The following is a 21450-nucleotide window of genomic DNA, read 5'->3' as shown; positions in this document are numbered from 1 at the left end:
ATCGCTTTTCAGCGCACACACATATGCAAATACACAGACATCCAAGGTTATTGCATGTTTATTTCACTTCAATATTGGCTGCTCGCAGCATACAATGAATTGTTTAAGACCTTGGATTTCCCAAATAAAAACAAGAAAGGCTATTTTTCATCCAAGCGAGCCAAGCGCTATGGCTTTGTGAGTTTTGTGAATCTAAAGGATTCACTTTTCTTCCTCAAGGCTAGGTAAATCTCTGTGTTTCCAGCCAATGAGCATCTTGCAGTGAAAGAAGGCTCAGAAAAAAAGCAGTAGGATTGATTGGCTGGCTCTGAGGCAATCAATTCTTCTAAAATATCTCAATTTAATGTGGTGTTTATTAACTCTTTTTCTTCTGTAGTCCTGCTGTTTTGTTGATGTATTGTGTGTTAGAAAGAGAAGCTCTCAATCGCCAGAGAATACATTGGCAATGACAGTTAGGGCAAAGTTGAACAATTGCTGAGGAACAGTTGCCTAGAATCAAAGGTAAATGCACAGGGTGCAACATTTGCAGAAGTCTCTCCCTAATTCATGCATTTTCAAAAAATAACTCAAAGAAACAGTCTGACATTTGGAAAAATATGCATATTTGCTTCTCAAAATGTCAACACCATGTTTTGATCTGTCTGTTAATACTGACAGCTGGTTTACCTGCAGAGAATGTGACAAAAACAGCCACTGGTGTAGAATGTCAAATGAGAAAATCTTGTTTTTTTTAAATTGGGTTTACTTCATAAAATATTACTGAAGCATGATTTCAGGGCTGAGCTGATGACTTCTGCAGGCTCACGCTCAGTCAAAATCTGGATCCTAATCAAAGCTCTAGTCGAAACTATGTTTCCCTCCCAGGGTTGCCCATTCGGCTCCATCATCACGTATCCACCACATTATTACTCAAAGTAATCCGTCTTGTATCAGCAGCTTCATTGTTTGCCTGCATGTCAACCACATTGTGGGCTGCTGTGGCACCTGAGCCAGAAGGCAGAGCGATGCAGGTGATTAATGCTCGCAGGACAGAGAGTACATAATAAATAAACAAACCAGTCGCTGTTTGAGGACGGCGGCAGCCATCTGTTAAATAACTTTACAGCTGCAGGTTTGTTGGCATCATGTGACAGGATGGGATCTACAGTATCAGAAGGAGATGTAGAGCCTTTATGTTTGTATGCATTTCCTTTATGTGCTGCACACCTGTGTCTGAGTGTTTACAGTACGTCAGTGACCCTGGGTGTGTGTCGCACAGATGAGTCAGACAGAACATAATGGTTTAAATGTTTTTCACAAACAATTTCAAGGAGCTCTTTAGTTTGTTTTGAATGGTTCATTTTAAACTCATTGCGTGGGCTATTGATTATGTATGGCCCAAAAGGCTGCACAGATATAAAAGGGAGAGCAGAATGCAATGGTTGGACAGACACCGCCCCCTGGTGGTTAAATCTAAACACGACCGTCACTTTTGGATTGCAAAGAAGCCTTCTCTCTCCCTCACAGCAGCCCAAACAAGGACTGCGCAGTAATTTTATTTAAATCTAACTACTTTAAGGGTAACAAATGAGTAATTAATTAATCATTTCCAACAATATATGGCAGTGTGAAGGCTTTGAATCAGGATTTGGAAATCATTAAAATACAATTTAGCAGTTAGCTTAGCTGAATTAATTCTAATTCTGTAATGTTAGCAGCACTCATTTCTATGAAACGTTTTAGCATGTTTTACTCGTGGTTTAGTTATTAACAGCCCACAGCTTTATTGTTGTGGTTTATACTGTTTTAATAGTGTACCAAAAGAAACAAGAACTAAAAACTCACTGTATGCTAATGCTAACATTAGCTGCCCAGCACCAAACAGTCTGTCTAGCTAGCTAGTTCGCTAAGCGTTAGCTGCTAACATCCACATATTTCGTTCACGGGTTGGAGTAAACCAAACGAAGGGCTGAAAGAACATTAAAATACTTACATTTGATGAAGTGGACACAAAACACGGATACAATTGGGAGCTAACGTCGCTCTGCACCCACATACTGACGGGCTGCTTCGTCGCTGTACTGCTGCCCCCAAGTGGCCAACAAAAATATATATTGTAAGTTTCCATTGAACAAAAACTTCAATATTTCTAAAATCCTGAACACTAAAATATGATATTGAAGAATGAGGTTATTGGTCGTGTCAGGCATGCCAGCTTGAGTCATTTTAATGAAATGAGTTTTCAACGTGATGGCTTTCATGCTTCTAATGAACCTAAATTTTAGAAGCAACAGCAGATGTTCTCATATTTCCACATATCTGCCACAGATGTTACCAATAACATCAATAGCAGCTGTGTTCACTTAAGACAAACCAGTTCCAGGGATCTGATATTGTACTCGCTGGCTGAACTTTCTGACATCCCTAAATGAAATGGAGCCACGGTTAATGTTATTAGGTCCACCTTTGCTTTTCCAGCTGTGCAACAATACATTGGTGCCATTAAGGAAAAGCCCTTACTGGAAGAGATCAGACTTCTTTGTTTTTATTTTTTTTTAGAACACCCTCATTCCAAGTTGTATTTCTACTGCAACTTTATTTCTAGTACAGGGTGGCTATGTAATATTGATATTTTTTCACAGGAGGCATTTGTGACTCATCACAGTGGAAGAAAACATGTGTTCATAATAACAGGTGGCTCCGCCAATTGAATAGCTGTCGTTAATTATATACACCCAGAAATCTCTTTTCGAATGATATGACGTTATGTTTAAAAGAGGGGCTGCACGGTGGTGTAGTGGGTAGCACTCTCGCCTCACAGCAAGAGGGTCCTGGGTTCGATTCCCGGGTCGGCCCGGGGTCCTTCTGTGTGGAGTTTGCATGTTCTCCCCGTGTAAGCGTGGGTTCTCTCCGGGTTCTCCGGCTTCCTCCCACAGTCCAAAGACATGCATGGGGATAGGTTAATTGATGACTCTAAATTGCCCGTAGGTGTGAATGTGAGTGTGAATGGTTGTTTGTCTCTACATGTCGGCCCTGCGATAGACTGGCGTCCTGTCCAGGGTGTACCCTGCCTTCGCCCAATGACAGCTGGGATCGGCTCCAGCCCCCCCGTGACCCTAAATACAGGATAAGCGGTAGAAAATGGATGGATGGATGGATGTTTAAAAGACGATCAGAAGCAAGCATTTTTAAAAATACTTTTATTCAATAAGGGAATCTTGATCATTAATATCTAATTTCCCCACCACTGATGTTTATGTGTTATGTGCCATGAAATAAAAGCTGGCCTTGAAGCTCTCCACTCATAATGGAGATCTCATGAATTAAAAAAAAAAAAAAGATGCATATTGCAACAAATTAATACACGATTGTTAAGCAGAGAATTTCCTAATTGAGACGTCACAGTATATTAACAGTGCGGTTTACGCATAACATACCATTACAACACATTTGCAGTTTACAATATTTGTGGTGTCAGCCACAGCTATAAAGCAGTTTATACTGCACTCACTCACTCACACTCACACACACACACACACACACACAAGACAAAAAGATTGGATTTGGTCCCTAACAACCAGTTAATGCAAGGACTGCCACCACTGGCACACAGGCAGTTATTCATGAGAACCAGGAAGTATTCAGTACCGAAACTTGAGAACACTGTTATGGGCCCAATTTCAAATGACGTTGACTTTAGTCAGTTGCAATAATATGGTTGCCAAGTCAGCTACCTTTCCATGATTCAGTTTTTCTTTGGAGGTTACTTTGTCACGCCCGCATCCACACACATCTACAATAGAAATGAAAAACTGAAGACGTTTGCTGTTAAAGTTATACGAGTCAGGCGTACTGTATACAATCATGTTTTAACACCACCCTGTTTCTTTCAAAAGTCCACAAATTACAGTGATTGTTCTCTAAACGTTGATTTGTTTTGCTTGTTTTCTTTGTCCACGTCTGGAGACGTTGCTGAACAATTTAATCCCATTACACGGAGCTGGCTTTCTCAATGAAACATTAAAAAAAAAAAAAAAAAAATCAATGAATAACTCCCAGTTTGAAAACAGCAGTCAATTATCATACAAACACATTCTCACATGAAAATCAACACGGTCTGGTGTCAGACATAAAAACACATTCATGTATAGTATATTACATATTTATAATGCGAGGGTAACTATTTTTACCATACAAGGAAAACATCTCGCCATCGTAAAGATTAACAATTGCACATAAAGATTGGCTAAAATATTTCTGTTACACAGGGAAACATTAAAAATACATTTGAATAAAATTGTACATTTGCTGTCCTTTATCCTTTATACACAATGAGGACATCATTTTCTTTCAAATGTAAGAAAAGCTGCTGAGAAAAAAAAAAGAAAAAAAGATTTGTGTATAAAAATATGTTTTTAAAACAGGCCCTTGCTTTTCTTCAGATTCTTTTGCTTCCAGTTTGGCAGAGCGTTGAACTCAACTCGACTCATCTCAAGGAGCGTCTGCAGGTAATTAAGGTGAAGTGTTACATAAATACGGTGAAAGTCACAAAGTTAGAGTGCCTAACACTTATTTTGACATTTTCCTTCAGTCTTCAGTCATTTGGCTTGTACTCTGCTGGAGTTAACGAACTGCAATGACATCATTTGACCCAACAACACATGACCTTTAAGCAACACAATGCTATTGGAGCGTGTCCTACCTTGAAGTCCTGGTCAGACAGGTAATCCTCCAGTCGTAGAGGGTCCACTCCCTCCGGCAGCTGTTTCCCCGTCAGCTCCTCGATGGAGTACTGCTGCTTACTGAGCCGAGACAGCGCCTCCTTTACTAACATCACCTTGTTCTTGGAGCTCTGGGTCTGTGTACACATACAATTTACAGAAGTAAACAACTGCTAAAATGGACTACTGTTGTTACCATTCTTCTATCTGTTTAACATTCAAATGTCTTTCTTACATAACACATTTGAATAATATCAAAAATATGTGCAGATGAATCATTCCTTCCAGGAATAATACAGCACACTGGAATTAACTGAGGCTGATATGACACTTTCAATCCAAAATGGTGACTTTATTCCTGTTTGCCACAGAGATGATAAAGGCATTTAAAGTTTAAAATGACTTATATTATTATTTGAAATTATTTTGTGCTCTGTATCTCTTTTTTTTCTTCTTCACTGACTTTCGACTAAAAATGATTCTGCATGCCAGCTTTGAATAGACATATCTGGGGGGGTGACACGTTATCTTAACAGATCTGGCTGAGTGAGATTATTTGGATTCTTTCTAATGTCAAATGCCTGCAGTACAACAGTGTATTGTCTAAACTGGGATACTGGTACAACTCTCCCAACCCCAACTGACACATCACAGTAAAAAAGAAAAAGAAAAAAAGAAGCATATCCCACTTTTGAAGTGATACTGTCCTTCTCCCAGTATGGGAAGATGTTGGTGAAGGTGAGAGGTTCACAGCCTGCTTGGACCAGATAAGCCAGAGGGGGGCGCCGAGGGTTCTTCTCTGTAAATCAAACCACAGTGTAGAAGGCGTGTAAAAAAAAGAAAAGAAGATATCTACTGTATGGGAACAAGTAATGTGTGTCATGTGTCGACTGTGAACTCTGACCTTTGCAGTACTGCAGCACAGTCTCCATGGCACACTTCCTCTCGTTGTTCCAGCGCATCTTTGCAGAGCCGGTGCACTGTGTGTCCTCAGGCTGCCAGCCCTGCCACAGGTACACCTCCATACGGTTATCCAGCAGGAACAGGGCTGGAGGAATAAGATGGCAGAGCACTTACATGTACATCCAGTAGCACTGAGAGCAGACACACGGGACGATATGAAAATGTCACGATTATCCCTGGTCACAATATTATCCCGATAATCATCAAAATATGCTTAAAACTCTTCAAATGACCCTAAACATACTGGTATGGCTTTACATTTTGTTGAGAAACAAATACTTTTATTGCATGAAAATAACACAACAGCATTTTTTAGTGAAAAACTAAAAAATAAGATGATCATAAATCATCAGGTCTCCCTGCATAAATAAACAATAAATGAATAATTTATTAAAATCAGGCTCTATTTTTCACTTCTTTACCATTATAGCGAGCTAGACAGCTTTTTCAAGTCACTCTGACAATATTTATGATTATCCCGATAATGAAAATTCACCACGATCGAATGGATGTGTCACACAGTCACAATAAATCATATCCACTGATAGAGAAGCCTGTGAGAGAGCCTTTTAAAACTCCAGCAACTTATTGTTTGGTTTTCATCAGCCCAAGGTCGAAACAGGGAACGACGTGCAACTGAATGTTTTTGTAATTTGTGTGTTTTCGCTTCTCTGTGCCTGCCCTTGATGAGAAACCTGCCATCTTTCTTTTAAGAAAATATCCGATTTACATTCGTGATGACATATGAAAGCAGAACAAACACTGAAATTGTCATAATGACTATCTAAAATGTACAAATTATATAGATAAGTGACTCACAAGGGGACAAAGCTTCAAACTATGGTAGTCAAGACACAAGACAACTAATAAAATAACAAAGATATGATGGTTTTTTTGTAAATAAATACAGTTGTTGCTAAATAAACCTTTTTTATTTATTTTAATGGCTATTTAATCTCATTTTTATGTGCCATTGCTGCAGGTGTGTGTGGTACCTGGCTGTTGTGCCGAGTAGAGGTTCTCCTGCAGGAAGGGCATCGCCATGACTTCCTCCGTCACCCTGGCCGGATACAGTAGCTCCTCTCCTTCGAAAACGCCGGAGCTGGCGCTCAACCCGAACAGTCGGGGTGTGAAGTTGTACTTGCCTGGATCTGGAGACGACACACACATCTCGTCACACACACACTTCACTGAACACAAGCAGTCAATTAAGATCTCTCTCTGATCAAGTGGTTTTAAGTATGTGAAGGCGAGGAAGCACCTTGCAGCATGCAGTCGTAGGCCTTCTTGTCCTGCGGGCCCAGAGCCTTCTTAAACTCTGCGGGTTCTGATCCTTCCTCCACTTCCTCAACTTGCACGCTTCTGGAGCTGCTCAGACCCAACTCCGAGGGACACCTTGAAGACACAAACGCAGGAAAATTGTCAACTCATAACCCATGACCATTTCCCATTTCTCCATCTGCCTATTCCTCACCTCTGGGTTAGTTTGTCCGCAGCTCTTTTGGCCACCTTCCTGGCACCGGGATGTGCTTTACAGCCGTGCCACAAGAAGAGAACGCCTTTCTGAGCATTAAGAAGCACCAGGCTAGCACGAGAGCGCAGACTGGCAGACTGGACCTCTACCTCCACCAGGGAGGCCTCCACCTCTGCCTCACCACGGACACAGAACAACCGCCAGCCAGCTGGAGAGGTGAACCAGACCATGGTTAGAAACATAAATAATTCAGCGTGTTTATTTGATATTAAAAATGAATAAGTGGTTAACATTTCCCGACACACCATCTGGTAACAATGAGTTGGAAACAGCATTTTATACATTGAGCCATACATAATTCAGCAGTTCAGTTCATGCATAACTGAAAAAAAAAAAAAAATGAAGAATGTTTTTTTACCTGTGTTGTTGGCATTGTTTTCTCTACTGTCCTTGTGGATGATCAAACCTCCCTGAAAGAGCTGGAGGAAGCACGGAGGCTCTTTTCCCTGACTCACCAACACCTGGACAGCCAATCAGATACATGCAGATGAAAAAAGACACACTTTGATTAAATCCCATTTGAACACAGCCATTCATCTGTTTATAACAACTTCATAGATGAATGAAAGAAACACTTGTGTGAACTGTATGATTAAAAATGTCATTATAATGATGGCTGTGATGAACTGATACTCACTTGCGACCCCCTGTGGCTGCCCAGCTCCACGGTCATTAGAGCAGAAGTTCCTTTCTCACTGACACTGGAGCGACTGCCTTGCCAGAAAAAACAAGCAGTCCTCTCTCTTCCAGGAGCGCCAGCACTCAGTTCCCCAGGTTTCTGTCGCTTCCCCACTAACAGGACAGAACCAGAGGAAATCCAACGGATAAAATCAGGACTTCTGCTTGCCACTTAAAAATAGTGCTAAAGCCTCTCTCCTTTCAAACCTTGTTAGCTATGCTTAAATGCACCTTTATCGCCAAGGTTACCATTTTGTCATATTCAATTCTCCCATTTCACACAGTTTATTCTCTGCCCTTGGGCTAACTCTGTGCCAAACACACAACTCACCAAGTGTGGTGATAGAATACTTCCAACGGATGATGTAGGCGTCGCACTCGTGCAGTTGGCCCAGGCTCTCTTGAGGCAGTTCCTCCTCGCTGTGCTCTTTGATGTGCCAGGCATCGACGGTGACTGTAGCCAACTCCGCCTGTCTTCCGTCATCCGCCCTCACCAGGCCGTGGCCCCGCTGGACGTTCACCCCCTCCAGAACCGTCTTCACCGGCGCCGGCTCGTTGTCCAGCAGAGCCTTGGCGTCACATGGCTGCAGCTCCAAGTCAAATTGGGGGCGTTCAATGCAATGGACTGGGCTCTGAGCAGACAAAGAACATGTTTAGTTGGTTTTAAAATGTCAGGAGAAGCAGTATTTCTTCTTAACTCCTTTAAAACAGATTGTCAGATATCTACAGATAAACAGGCAATAAGAAATACAGTATTACACAAACCCTGGGTCACACATTCAGTCTCATCTCTTTTACCTTGATTTCATCTGCTTGAGCTGCTTCCTCTTTCTTCCTTTCAGCCCAGTCCAGGAACTTCTCTCTGAACAGGGAAGTCTCATTGTGTTCTGACAGGCGGCCAAACAGAGTCCAGCTTGGACGACCCTCCCCCTGCCTGGAAATCACACAGAAACAATCCCTCTGTGTAGCTGCACTGACAAGGCAAAACCACTAAGGGGTACGATAATACAACCAGTAATCTAAAAAAAACGTTGCTCTCCATTTATTCCCACTTTATATCAAAGTGCATTTATTAAGTATGAAGCTTATTAGATACAAGGATGAAAAAGCACCACAGTGTAGTTTCACAGTATGGTAAACCGCTATGAAAGGTGGTTGGATTAACACATAATACTCACTGTGGCACATCCGTGTTCGTAAAAGAGGCATCTAAAGGGTTGACTCTGCAGTTGCTGTAGTCATAGCTGCCGCCGTAAAGCTGTTTGCCCAGTTTCACCGCAACTTTTCTGTCACACAAGGGCACGTCTTTGCCGTGCCATACGTACACTTCGCCACCGAAATCAAACACTAAGACCTGACAGCAGGGGTAAGAGGGAGAGACGATGGATTGCAGTTAATAGAAAATGCAAAACGACAGAAACAATGTGTATTAAAATGTCTGTCTAGAGTATTTTGGAAACATTACGGACATCTCTTAACTTTTATACAATAACACATTCTATGCAGGTCCCAGAATTATCAAAAATTCCCAGACCAATGACATCATCAGTCTTAGTAGGAGTGTTACCTCTTTAGAGTCAAGCAAGGAGACACTCGGGATGGAGGCCCAGGCATCTTCATGAGGCACCAGTTTGTCTCCCTGGAGTCTGTACACCCCGTTAGAGTCTAACACACCAGTCTCATATAGCTCGTCCTCGTCTGGCTCCCCTGCCCCTATCACACACACACACACACACACACAGGCAGAGTTAGCATACGTGTAGGGCACCAAAATACCCTCATAACTAATCTTGTTTGTAGTGCATTAACCTCCGTTTGTGCTTGAGCAGAGTGAATGTTAAAGACAGAGTGTATGTGTGAGTATGAACCTCTGTATTGGGTATGTCCTCCCAGCAGGCTCCAGAACTCTTTGGCCCATCTGTTGTCGGTGTTGATGCCCTCCTCCAGCACTGTCACCTGGGAGGCCTTACACCCGAGGTCCCTCTTGGCCTGAACGAACGCTGCCATCTCCGATGCCTGGTCATAAAAAACGCATTGTACAGGTTGCATCTGTATTCAAGTGGAGGGTTTATCACGCTTAAATCTGGTTCTTCAGTCTGTGTGGGGGGTTCTCTACCTTAGCTTTCTCAATCACGTTGGCAAACTCTCCACTCCACATATAGCAGTGCTTTGGGGTTATGAGAAGAAAGCAGTCGCCGCTGTTTAGAGAGTGGGCTGTGGGCTCCACCAGGCGCACCTGGACGTGCCTCCGACCTGCAATGACAAAGCACCTTTTACTTCCACTCTTTTGTAGCCTTAGTCTGAAATAAATCACCGATACGTATCTGCATTTTAATCTTACACTCTTTGTTTGAAGAAAAGCAAAGTTGAGTTTAACTGCACTTTTAGAAGTTTTCAAGTGTTCTTCATTATAAATGATCACCATACATCACACCTCCATTCAGCAAATATTCATAGAAAACAAACACACAGTTACTTCACTTGTGTTTTCTGACCTTTGATGCGAATGAGCATGAGCTTGTTGAAAGGCAGTGTGCTGTTGTTGGTCACCACATCGGTGGATTTCACACTGCGGAGGTTGACCTTGCGGAAGTTCTCCTTGCTGGCGAGGCCCGCCAAGGCCACATCAGCTAGGTTGGTTTTGGAGTGTTTTGCCACTTTGAGGGACAGAAAAAGAAGAAGAAGACCAGTGACAATGAGAAATGAATTGAATTGACACATTGATCATTACTATTGATCTCATCTGGTCTGGCTTATTATAACAAATAAAGACCAGATCTATGACTGAATTTTAAAAAAATGTAACATGTTCTTTTATATGAGCTATACTAGACGGCTGCCCTGTGTAATCTGTGAAAAGGTCACTGAGGTCAGACTAGTGCAAAAGAGTTTTTATGTATAGGAAGTAAACGTAGGTAATACACAAGCAGCAGAGTAAACTGAAAACTGAAAGCACAGCATGTGAATATTAGGTAGCAGGTACAGCTGGTGTTCCAGCCTTTTGCCTTCATGTAATGTGTTTACAGATTAATTAACTGTATGTAAAAAATGTAAGAAGTCAAGTTTAAGTTTGATAAATATTTCACTGCAACTGTAGTTTGGTGTGATAAAAAAAGTCCATGTGACCATTTGCATGACACAATGAAAAAAACATACATAAACATGTATTTACAGGAGGTTTATTTCTATTATTTTTGCCATTATGAGACTTTATCAAGTTTTGTGTTGTTGTTGAGGTTTGAGACACCTGCAGAGTGTCTGCAACCTTCAGTTACCACTAAAAGCCACTGGAACATTGTACGTTTATCAGGAACAAAATATCTTCATAGAATCAAAGTTTGGCAGCGGATTAAACTGTAGTTGGCGTTTGAAAGCTGTTGAGCCATATAATGCTACGTTTACACCAACAAAAAGGCCTAGCATGGCCTGCTACATTGTTGTCGAGCTGCCGTTGAAGTGTTGCTCAAGCAACCGTTGTCACAGTTATCTCGTTAAACAGCGCTGGTATTGTGTTATTTTTAACCTTTCAGCGCATCATTGGAGTATGGGAAAAAGTTAAGACTAGCTCAGCGTTGATATGTAGCGCGTCACGGCACAAGTGTCAGACATCAGTATGTGGCTTCATGTCAGTGTCGTCCATGGAAAATGACTTGTAGTTCTGTGTTGTTTGTAGTGTGAACAAAGCACAACAGTCTGAAGCCTAGTTCATGTGAGAACAGAGATAGCACCAGAGTTTGAGCAGTCTTACTCCTCTCCACTTGGATCCTCTTGGTCTCCAATGAGGCTACATTAAGCCTCTGCTCGGTGTAGACCTGGCGGATGTCATTGCGGGCAGCCAGAGCCCTCAGAGGGTTCCTGGAGCCCTGGTTCCTTCTGGCTGGTCGTACTGCTCTCTTGTGTTCTGTTACGGCTGAGGTGAGTCTGAAGATATACATGCAAAAACACAGTGGTCATTCTTTCACGCAAGCAACCACGGACTTAAAATTGTAATTAATTAATTAATTATTGTTATCGCTATTACAAACTAACTTTGGTGTATCGGCCTGGATCTGGCTGAGGTCCTCCTCTGTCATTACCACGCTGGAGTCCTGGAGTGTCGACGGCGAGACAGATTTGTAGAAGTTGCCGAACGTCTCCTCATCATCCAGGGTCATCACTTCCTTCTCCGTCTCTGCCGTCACCTCGACAGTGGATGTCTTGCTTTTGCTCACGCCTGAACAACATACCATGGCAGGAAACAGGAGGGTTTAATTAAATATGTATGAAATCCTGTCCTGAGAGCTTGCAGAATCATGTGTGTAGGTTCCTCTATGAATTACTCATCTTGAATGTTTAATATACAATATGGCTATGTGGCAGTAAAAGAGGGTTAAGATTGAAATTAAACAAATGTGGAATACAACGATGACTACAGATCCTCCTTGATAACAGAATGTGTAATTAAATATCATCTTATGTGGAAAACAACAAAAAGGGGGGATTGTACCTTTATTGTGAAGCTTATCGAGGAAAGACTCGAGCTTGTCAAGTCTTTTATCTCCTTCCACCTTGACATCAGTTCTACTGGAGATTTCTGTCCAGCAAAGACAAACAGAGGCCTGCTTTTAAAATGACTACAAAGAAATACATTAAATGTGTCACCTGCTGTATTAACAGGTTCATTGACTATTGACTGTATGTTGAAGGAGAACATCAACTACCTTCATGCGGCTTCACAGGCGTGGCATTAGACTTCTTGAGGGAGGAAATAGGTGACTCTTCCTTTCCGGTGTCCGTCACAAGACCTGGAGGAAGACGAGGGGAAAATAATGGCTGCAACTAACAATCATTTTCATTATCAATGAATCTGACAATTAATTGTTTTGTCTAAAATTTGTGAAAAAGTACACTGTAGTGTATTTAAATGTTTTTTTTTGTCTGACCAGAAACTAAAAATCCATTTTAAAAAAAAAAGGCATTTTGCCAGAAAAATTACCAAAACTACCAGGACATCAAGTTTAAACTATTTAACTCTCGCTTGAGTGATTAATAAAGGAATTAACTAAAGATCGCAGCTCTAAAGGGTTCTTCATAGGTTCCACATACTGTATCCAACAACCCTGAAGATATCCTATCCTATCTTTATGTAAAGCACTATAGGCTGAGTGCATAGGGAGGATCCAAATAGTCACACAGCAAAATTGCCATATATGCTGTTATAAGGACTGCAATGATTGAAAATCATATTGATTAGCTCGTACTTGATTTTATTAAAACTTTACGTCAACTTCTGACTAATTTAAATGCAAGCTTGACTCTCTCGGCAGAACAGTGAGCATGTAAACAGTAGCACAGTGCAGTTTCACCTCTCTTGGCCATGCGTCCAGCCACAGTGAACTGGACAGAGTCGTTGGCTGCTCCTTTGCCTTTGCTCTTCCACTGCTCCTCCTTGTCTTTAAGAACCTTCATCCGGTCTGCCAGCGACGTCTTGGACCCCAAATCTACATTGGATTTCTGTTGGAACATATATTCAAATACAACTTTTAGATGTAGCATTAAGTTTTTTTTTTATTAAAGGAATGTAGGTCAGGCATACGGTTCAAGTAATTATTTTTGGGGAGATTTCTTACTGTTATTCAAACTTCATTTTTACAACAAAAGACATGAAGAATGTAGAGTCCTGATGATAAAACCCCCCAAACTATACCGAGGCATTCAATCACCCTGTTCATTAGAGCTTTTCTTACATGATTTACTCTGCTCATTCTTCTTTAATGGGGGACTTCAGGTGCAAAACTGGCAGAGGTTTACTGGCCCCCTGGTCCCCCTGGACCCCAGGAGCTGTTTTAATTAATGATATTCTACTCCTAAATATTTGAAGCGTTTTAATGGCCCTGCCAGAGTTTTTACTGGCTGCTACCCTTTATTCCTTTGCTAATAATGAGCAAGTTACTGTGTGCAATGTACCATGAGTTGACTGCCTTTGTACTGCCAGTTAGACACAGCGTAGTGGTGGAATATCTCTAGTCTACTCTATGAGTGCACAGGAGAAACTTTATTCTGTATAAATTAACCTCCAGGCCTGTATTGGTTGTCTACATAGTATTACAGTTTTCTGGAATGAAAATTTGTTTTTTCAAAGCAATAACTTCAAATCTCTGAACAATTACTGTTGTGTTCAAAAGATAGTTGCATTTTTAATTAATTTAGGCAAAAAAGTACATACAATTATCTACAGTTTTCACAATAACCACGTGGACATGGCTTGCTGTTCATAACTAAATAGTAAAAATCAAAGAATGCACCTCTCCTACATAGTGTGACAATAACTAACTAATTATGGATGACATGAACTACAGTATGCTTTTTTAAAAGGCTTATAGGTTATTTAAGTACCTGATGAATTCAGTGCTTTCAGCTATCATAGAATGCTTTTTTACCAAACTATTATTTAATTAGTAAAAACATTAATTCGTTTTTTGAATCTACACAAACAATAGTCGATACTGCATTACCGAAATCTCAAGGTCTGACTTTAACAGGCCTAAGAGAATATGTGACTGGAAGGTTAAAAGTCTAATCCTCACGACAGACCTTTTGTCTAACAATTAAATACTGATTAAATACTAAGACAAGGAAGCATCCAGGAAAAAAAATATGGGGAATCATGTCATTTGTCCTGAACTAATATGACACATGCTACGATATACAAGCATTTAGTAACAAAATCAACATCAGTTTGCCTCAAACAATGTTCCACTCAAACCATAACACATGACACACTCTCCCCCGTCTCTCACTCACGGCACACAGTTTGTTTGTACTCTAATGTCAAACATCTTGCATGGAGTGGTCAAATATTAGCCTGGCATGAGACAAAAGTTCACAGAAACACAGCTAATCACACTGGTATGTTCACAAACAACAGACTGGGGCTGAACATCAAAGTAACAGTTTTTTATAACAGGAATATGATACATCTTCTGACACGCAGAGCCGTTTCGGCATGTCTTAAACAAAGAAAAAATGTGTACTAGGAATGAGAAAATCCCCCTTCTGTTCTCATTTAATCCGTAACTAATACGCAAAAATATCACTCCTAACTGCTTGAACACTACATCACAAGACAGTCTCTTAGTACAACAATGCTAGTACATGCAGACTACAACATCTGTCATCTTACACAGTCCTGAAGCTTCTCACACAATGTCAGACTGACACGGCCCCTCCGGCTAGAAGCCCATCTCTGGAATCAATCAGAGAGGGGAAATACCTTGGCCTGACAGGACCCCAGAGGGAAGGGAACGAGAAGCAAGGGCCTGGGCCTCAAGCCCCCACAGGAAACCATGTTTCTCAGCCCTGCCGTACTGTACGGCGCAGGCAGCGCCTCGGCCAAACCACCGACACAGATATCGACCAACTGAGGGCCGGCAAACCACATTCATGTACCAACAGCGAGTGTGTTGACAGCTCTGATTTCTCAGAGGTAATATTTAGAGAGCGTGTGAGAAGCTGTCCAGAGCGCAAGCAGAGAAATAAGGGGCAACAATTAGTTTGTGATTAAGCCCATGCAAAGGGGGCACAATAATACAGTATATGTGCCGACGCGCTTACCTGGAGGGTCTGGGAAAGGTTGACAAGCAGGTTTCAAAGTCAAAGAAAGGGGTAGCGTCCGCAGGTAAGGACAGAGGAAAACTGGAAAGAAAGGTTAAAGGAGGAGGGATGGAAGTGAGAACAGGAATGGGAAATTATCAAGAGAAGAATTGAGGAGAAAGAGCATAGCAGGGCAACAGCTGGTTTGGCAGGATGGGAGAGAAAGGAAAAGGGAAATATACTGTCTATAACAGAGCATGCAGAGAGGGAAAACACCTTTAACTGAAAGCAATGCAGGGTACGAAACTAGCCTCACGGTTTAGTTGTAATCAAGTGAACATGTCTCACTCTGTTGGTGGATTTATCACATAAAGTTTAATTCCTTTCAGTGCATTAACTTGTGTTTTTACTCACTCGCGATGTATTGGACACAATCCACTCACCCTTCAGTTGATTATCTGAATTTAGATCAACAAAGCTGTGGTTTTCCATAAATTGATTGACGATTAACAATCATTATTCGAGACCCTCTTTAAATTTCATTTACAGCAACACCTCACTTTACAACACAGCGGCGATGTGGAGAAAACAGCTTGGCTGGCTTTTAACAGGAAGCATCTGGAGCTGGCTGAAGACGACCGCGGTGTGTGTACCATGCATGTTACATTCCCTGGACTCCCGCACATCAACCAAAGAACAACAACATCTGCTCCGGATTGGCAGTGTATGAGATAAAATGACATGCCTAAACATGAAAACCGATGGCGAGAGAGAGAAACGGAAATGTAAAATGAGAATAAAAGGAAGAAATGTGCTGACAGGCTTTACAACATTTTCGTGCATGTGAGTGTTGAGGATGTTTGGACACTCTGTTTGTTTATTGTAATGAAGACAGGCCACACAAACATTAAATTACATCGGTTTTCAGTATATAGTTGAGTGGGGATTTCTTCTAAAATGCTGGCTGTCTGTACTTACTTATTAAGTGGCTGTTTCCAGACTAGGAGTGGATTTATTCTAAGGTTAGCTCATCCTTGGATGAAGGATGAGCCCCAAACCAGAAATCCCCCAAGAGGACAGACATTAAGCCACGAGACGCTCCATATAAATAAACATGACATCACTTCAATATTAGTGTCCAACATGGACTGTTTTGGGGTTATGCATGTGGCCCTCATAGGGTTTTTCCACCACTGTAGGTGAATTATTTTCTTGCACTTTCAATGGTATGGTTATCATGTTGTTTATCCACTTGAAAACGCAGCCAGGGTGGTCCTGTTTGTATAGGAGAAGAACACGTGGAAACCTGCGTGCACTTCTATCACCGCCTCAGAAAATATGTTGTATTATCTTAGCATTCGTTAAACATTAAACCCTTGACCTGTGGTAAACTACAATACGTGGATATTTATATCCATTTGTGAGACATTGAAGCATATAAATAACACAAAAGCTTGTTACTTTGCAGACAGGAGAGTCTAAAAGCCAACAAAAGAAAGCAAACATTAGCTTGGAAGGTTTGCATGTGTGCAGTCATGGTGTAGGATTTTTTTTTTTTTTACCCACGACGGGAAAGGGTGTGCTCTCTTTCTCTTTGGGAGGCCAGCTAAACCCTGGATCTCTGGGATTTGGCGTCACCACTCTCAAATCTGTTGTACCCCCCGAGGCCTCCTAACCTCTCAACCCTTTTGGCAGCAAGTCGGGGGAAATAAGCTGATTCAGCACAGGAAGAAACGTGTCCGCGGCCAAATCTTTCCGACCCTGCAGACAAAGCTGCGGGGGAAGCCTCAACATGTGGCAGGAAAAACAATGCACTCCAATTCCAGTCTTGTGAACCTTGGTATTTATACTAACGAGCCAACTCACGAACCAACTGTTGACCCCCGCCACAAGAAAAACAAAGAGTTTGCTCAATAATAGCAAACCTACCTTTTTCATCCAGGCACTTTCAGCATCTTGGAGCTGACCGAAGCGATCAGCCAGCGATGTGCGGATCACATTGGATGATTTGGGATTCTTCAGTCTATCCTTCTCAACACCTTCACTAGTGTACTCTTCCAGCCTGAAAAGGGAGGAGAAACATTCCCCATTAAAAAACATGCTATGAATTTTGCAAAGCCATATCTTGAGCCTTAAGTCTGAGTATTAAAGACATCTAAAAGTTGGCTTCTCCTTTTGCATATTACTTGGCCACATGCCTGTAGTAATGCTTGTTATAACTATTGTATATTTAAGATTATTGTGACAAACTGTGTTTTTGTTTGCTTTGGTTATATAATTCAAACGATAATGATTTCAAAGTTACTTTAATATTTTTAAAATTCCCTTTTTTTTTTGGATAGAGACAAATATTCATATTTGGGCCTTATACTTCATCATAATGAAAGCTGTGGATTTGCACATCAAATGACCTCTGTTTGATTAAGGAGCCCTGGCTTCCATCCAAACTGCTCTCCAGTTCCTCGACATCCTCCGACACTGTGGACGTCTTCTCCAGGCTCTCATCAGGCGAGGGAGTCCGCATCTCCTCGAAGCTACCTCTACTGCTGCCGCCGCCGCCGCTGCTGCTTCCCTCACTGTGTTGTCCATCGATGCTGAAGCTCCCTCCGTCTGTGAAATCATCAGTAAATGACTCCTCCTCGCCGTCATTTTCCCCATTGGCCTCTTCCTCCATTTCCTCCTCCCCCAACTCCTCCTCACTCTGGGGGTGGCTGAGAGTGACACTGCTTTGTCGGACTGGCGTGCTATCAGGCGCCAAGCCCTCGCTGTGGTCCGACTCCACGCTGGTGGAGCGGCTTTTCTTGAGGATTCCCTTGATGCCCCGAGGACCAGAGTCTTGGCGCTGCAGCGAGGGAGGAGGAGAGGCATCTCGGTTCTTGCTGAGGAGACTGGAAGGCTGGTGTAGAGAGGGAGAAAGAGAGAAAGCTTTTCTTTTTATATTTCCATAATATTTCTAAGATCTGGAAAATGCAATTCAAGTTGTAAGACTACTTGGAGTGAATTCTATGGTCCTTGATTATGGCGTTTAACTCTCTCTGACCATTGCAGTTTACACTTTGGGTGGGTTTTGAGGGGGTTAATAAATGGATAAAACAAAGAGAAACTAACAGGGTGTCAAGAATGATTGCGAAGGCTTTGCCCTTGTCAATAAATCTGCAAGACTTGCTTAGGACGTCACTCATGTCTGTTGTTTTTCTCAACAAAAAACAAAACAACTTAACAAGAAACACGTGTTGTGGCAAGTAAGGTTGTGATTACAAGACACAGGCTTTCTGTAGCCTAAGCTACCATACAAATATTAACAGTTTTAAGGACATAACCATGCGTTTGGAAAGCATTTTAAAGACCAGTACTTATTTCAAAATGCAATTAAGATACCTATTAACGTGATCATGAAATGACACCTTTTGTGTGTGCAATATGCTATTGGTTAGGCGATACATCAGCAGCTGGAGCAACAGCAGACGTCCTACTGATAGGTCAAAGGTTATGAGGGAGTGCTGATTTAGGAGGAGATGACAGAAGAAGCCGATCGGGAGACCAGATGGGTGTGAAAGTGTAACGCTCCCCAGGTGGTCTTCTTAAATGAAAAAAACACCCGAGAGCATAACGCTTGGGGGCATTCTTGTGTGGTATACAGTACGTATACATACTTTCACTACCTTGAGGTCCAGCTTAAGATCATTATATCCAGGCGTTTGTGTTGCAGCTCTTCATCAGTGACATGAATTACGATCTACAACTGGACTTCAAAAACAAAAAAACTAAACTAAACCAGACCCAGCGGGAAAGAAAGTGAAGGTGAGTAAGACTTTTGGAATTGGCTTGCATGCGGTGCGAAAGCAGTGTTGAAAAATATGATCCAGTGTGATGACTTTTATACGCCAGCCTACCGAGTTATAAAAACCAGGTGGCTATAAGTGTATATACTGTACTGTATATATATATATATATATATATATATATATATATATATTATGTAATGTAGAAAATGGAAAAATAAATACTGACCTTTTCTTCGACAGTGGAACCATGCAGCTCCTTCCACGAAGGCTCATCGGTGGCCTCTTTCTCATCCATTAAATCGCTTGTATCAATTTCGGGAAGACTGAAATATGAGCGGAAAAAGGACGAAGACGTTGGAAACAGACAGTAAGAGGAAATGATGATGTAAAAATGATTCAGCCAATACATAACTGGATTGCAGGAAAGAGCTGGCTGCAAGGTGAAATCCATCCACAAATGTAACAATCATGGAAATGTAACGCCATGACATCTTCCTACCGTTATGTCACTAGTGGTGAGGGATATAATGAGGTGCCGCGTGTCCTTATTAAGTCATATAGTAAATGTACATGTAAGAATAGTGTCGATAATCACCCCTCAACTGAATCTCACTAAATCTATCTGAATAAAGCTTGTATCAAAACACATAAGAGGGTGTTGCCAAAATCAATAAACAGTCACGGATTTGGCACGCTGTAATCAATGTAGGCACGGAGCCAGCACAATAAAACTGATGTTTTCAATTCGCTAAGACAACACTGAGCTCATATTCACGTCATCTGATGGGACAGTTTTTGACCTTTGGGAAGCAGTGATCCTCAGACACATTCACTTTTGCTTTTGTCGTCCCCTGAGCAATGTCTTTTTCATGCGATCATTTTTTATAAGCTTCGTAAAATGTTTGTTTTTTTGCATGAAGTGCGATGGAGGTTTGCTGAAATGGTCATCCACAACCTTTTTGCTTTGGGAGGAAATGGAAAACAGTTTACGGGTCAGTTCAAACTCCACGTGGACAGAAAAGGGACAGGGACAAACTAACAGGACTTATGTCTTTAACCTATTTCTGAGTACAGTTTCAGGCTCTCACTGCTGCAGCTGTTAACATCAATCAGGTTTGGTTTGCATCACCATGGCTACCACAGAGCCTTGTTGTGTGTTTATGTGTGTGCGAGAGAGAGAGAGAGAGAGAGAGAGAGAGAGAGAGAGAGAGAGATAGAGAGAGAGAGAGAGAGAGAGAGAATGGTATGGTATTAAAGGCAAGCTCTGCAGGTTTATCTGGTTTATCTTTACAGCTGTTTACATCATTAGACAGCCTTTCAATTGGTCTGTAATTACCTCTGTGCTCCGCTCTGTCTGCTCACGCTGCATGTGAGTGTGTTAGTTGATTCCACGGTGAATCTGTTTTTTTCTAGCCACACGTGTGGTGGCATACGTAATGTACCGCAGACCGCAACATCTATTAGTAGAACTAAGACATAGTCTGACACTTAGCAGCACATCAAAAACTCTGCTGTGACTCAAGTCAGTTTGAGTTGGCCTACCTGGCAGAGGATTCCTCTTTGTCGCTGCTCATTGGCTGACACTTGGCCCTGTCGTCGGCATGTCGACCCCTGCTTCCATCCTCCGTCCCCTCCAGGTCCTACGGGCAGAGATAACGGCGGCCGCAGCCTTAAGGTTGGGATTGTGTTTGCAAGAAATTGTGCTTCCGTCCTACACTAGTTGTTAAAACCTAATCTTGATAAGGGGAGTGAATGAATGAATAAGACTCCACCCATACGCTTGAGTTAACCCTTTAAATGCTCCAGCCAAGGTGCTCAGGTCAGTGCTGTAGTGTGTGAGTGATTGTGAAGGAAGGCTAACCACCCAGAGTACATACAGTAAAAACTCAAACAGAGAGAGAAGAGTACTGTTTTTTCCACATTAAAGCAAAGTGCCCTCAAGGGAGCCATTATAGTTTCTTTTACTTTTTTTCTTTTCCATCTTTAGAGGTTAAAGATACCCTCCAGACATAGTATATGACATTACAAATGTGCTGATTGTTTTTCCACACAAAAAAAAAATAAAAAATAAAAAATCTCCTCTCCATCCAGAATGTATGAATATGCAAATGTGCATTGTTTCAAAAATATTAAATGTGTGCTACTTCTCAGTGTATGTGTGCTGGAGGCTTTCCACTTTCCACTTGCATGTTGGACCAGGTAGGCTTGCCAGTATTAC

General features: G+C 41.7%; 1 protein-coding gene across 1 annotated transcript in view; it reads right to left on the bottom strand.

Annotated features, from left to right (window-relative positions):
• Window positions 1-3162: 3162 nt before the first annotated feature.
• Window positions 3163-21450, bottom strand: part of svild (supervillin d) — a 40136-nt gene continuing 21848 nt past the window's right edge. The window contains exons 5-29 of the mRNA XM_084039890.1: window positions 20775-20872; window positions 19459-19555; window positions 17859-18343; window positions 17377-17509; window positions 13221-13368; window positions 12576-12659; window positions 12362-12448; window positions 11905-12088; window positions 11624-11796; window positions 10371-10532; window positions 9992-10128; window positions 9744-9891; window positions 9443-9588; window positions 9054-9229; window positions 8674-8809; window positions 8207-8507; window positions 7835-7989; window positions 7556-7658; window positions 7138-7345; window positions 6925-7058; window positions 6659-6814; window positions 5605-5748; window positions 5390-5499; window positions 4682-4837; window positions 3163-4481 (exon numbers count right to left, since the gene is read on the bottom strand). Coding sequence (XP_083896016.1) covers window positions 4395-4481; window positions 4682-4837; window positions 5390-5499; window positions 5605-5748; window positions 6659-6814; window positions 6925-7058; window positions 7138-7345; window positions 7556-7658; window positions 7835-7989; window positions 8207-8507; window positions 8674-8809; window positions 9054-9229; window positions 9443-9588; window positions 9744-9891; window positions 9992-10128; window positions 10371-10532; window positions 11624-11796; window positions 11905-12088; window positions 12362-12448; window positions 12576-12659; window positions 13221-13368; window positions 17377-17509; window positions 17859-18343; window positions 19459-19555; window positions 20775-20872 — 3948 coding nt within the window. The 3' untranslated portion in view covers window positions 3163-4394. The remainder of the gene's footprint in view (window positions 4482-4681; window positions 4838-5389; window positions 5500-5604; window positions 5749-6658; window positions 6815-6924; window positions 7059-7137; window positions 7346-7555; window positions 7659-7834; window positions 7990-8206; window positions 8508-8673; window positions 8810-9053; window positions 9230-9442; window positions 9589-9743; window positions 9892-9991; window positions 10129-10370; window positions 10533-11623; window positions 11797-11904; window positions 12089-12361; window positions 12449-12575; window positions 12660-13220; window positions 13369-17376; window positions 17510-17858; window positions 18344-19458; window positions 19556-20774; window positions 20873-21450) is intronic.

This window comes from Eutrigla gurnardus (genome assembly GCF_963514095.1).
Source record: "Eutrigla gurnardus genome assembly, chromosome: 22".
Taxonomy (NCBI): domain Eukaryota; kingdom Metazoa; phylum Chordata; class Actinopteri; order Perciformes; family Triglidae; genus Eutrigla; species Eutrigla gurnardus.
Note: the sequence above shows the minus strand (reverse complement) of the source record. Positions and strands in the feature narration are given on the sequence as shown.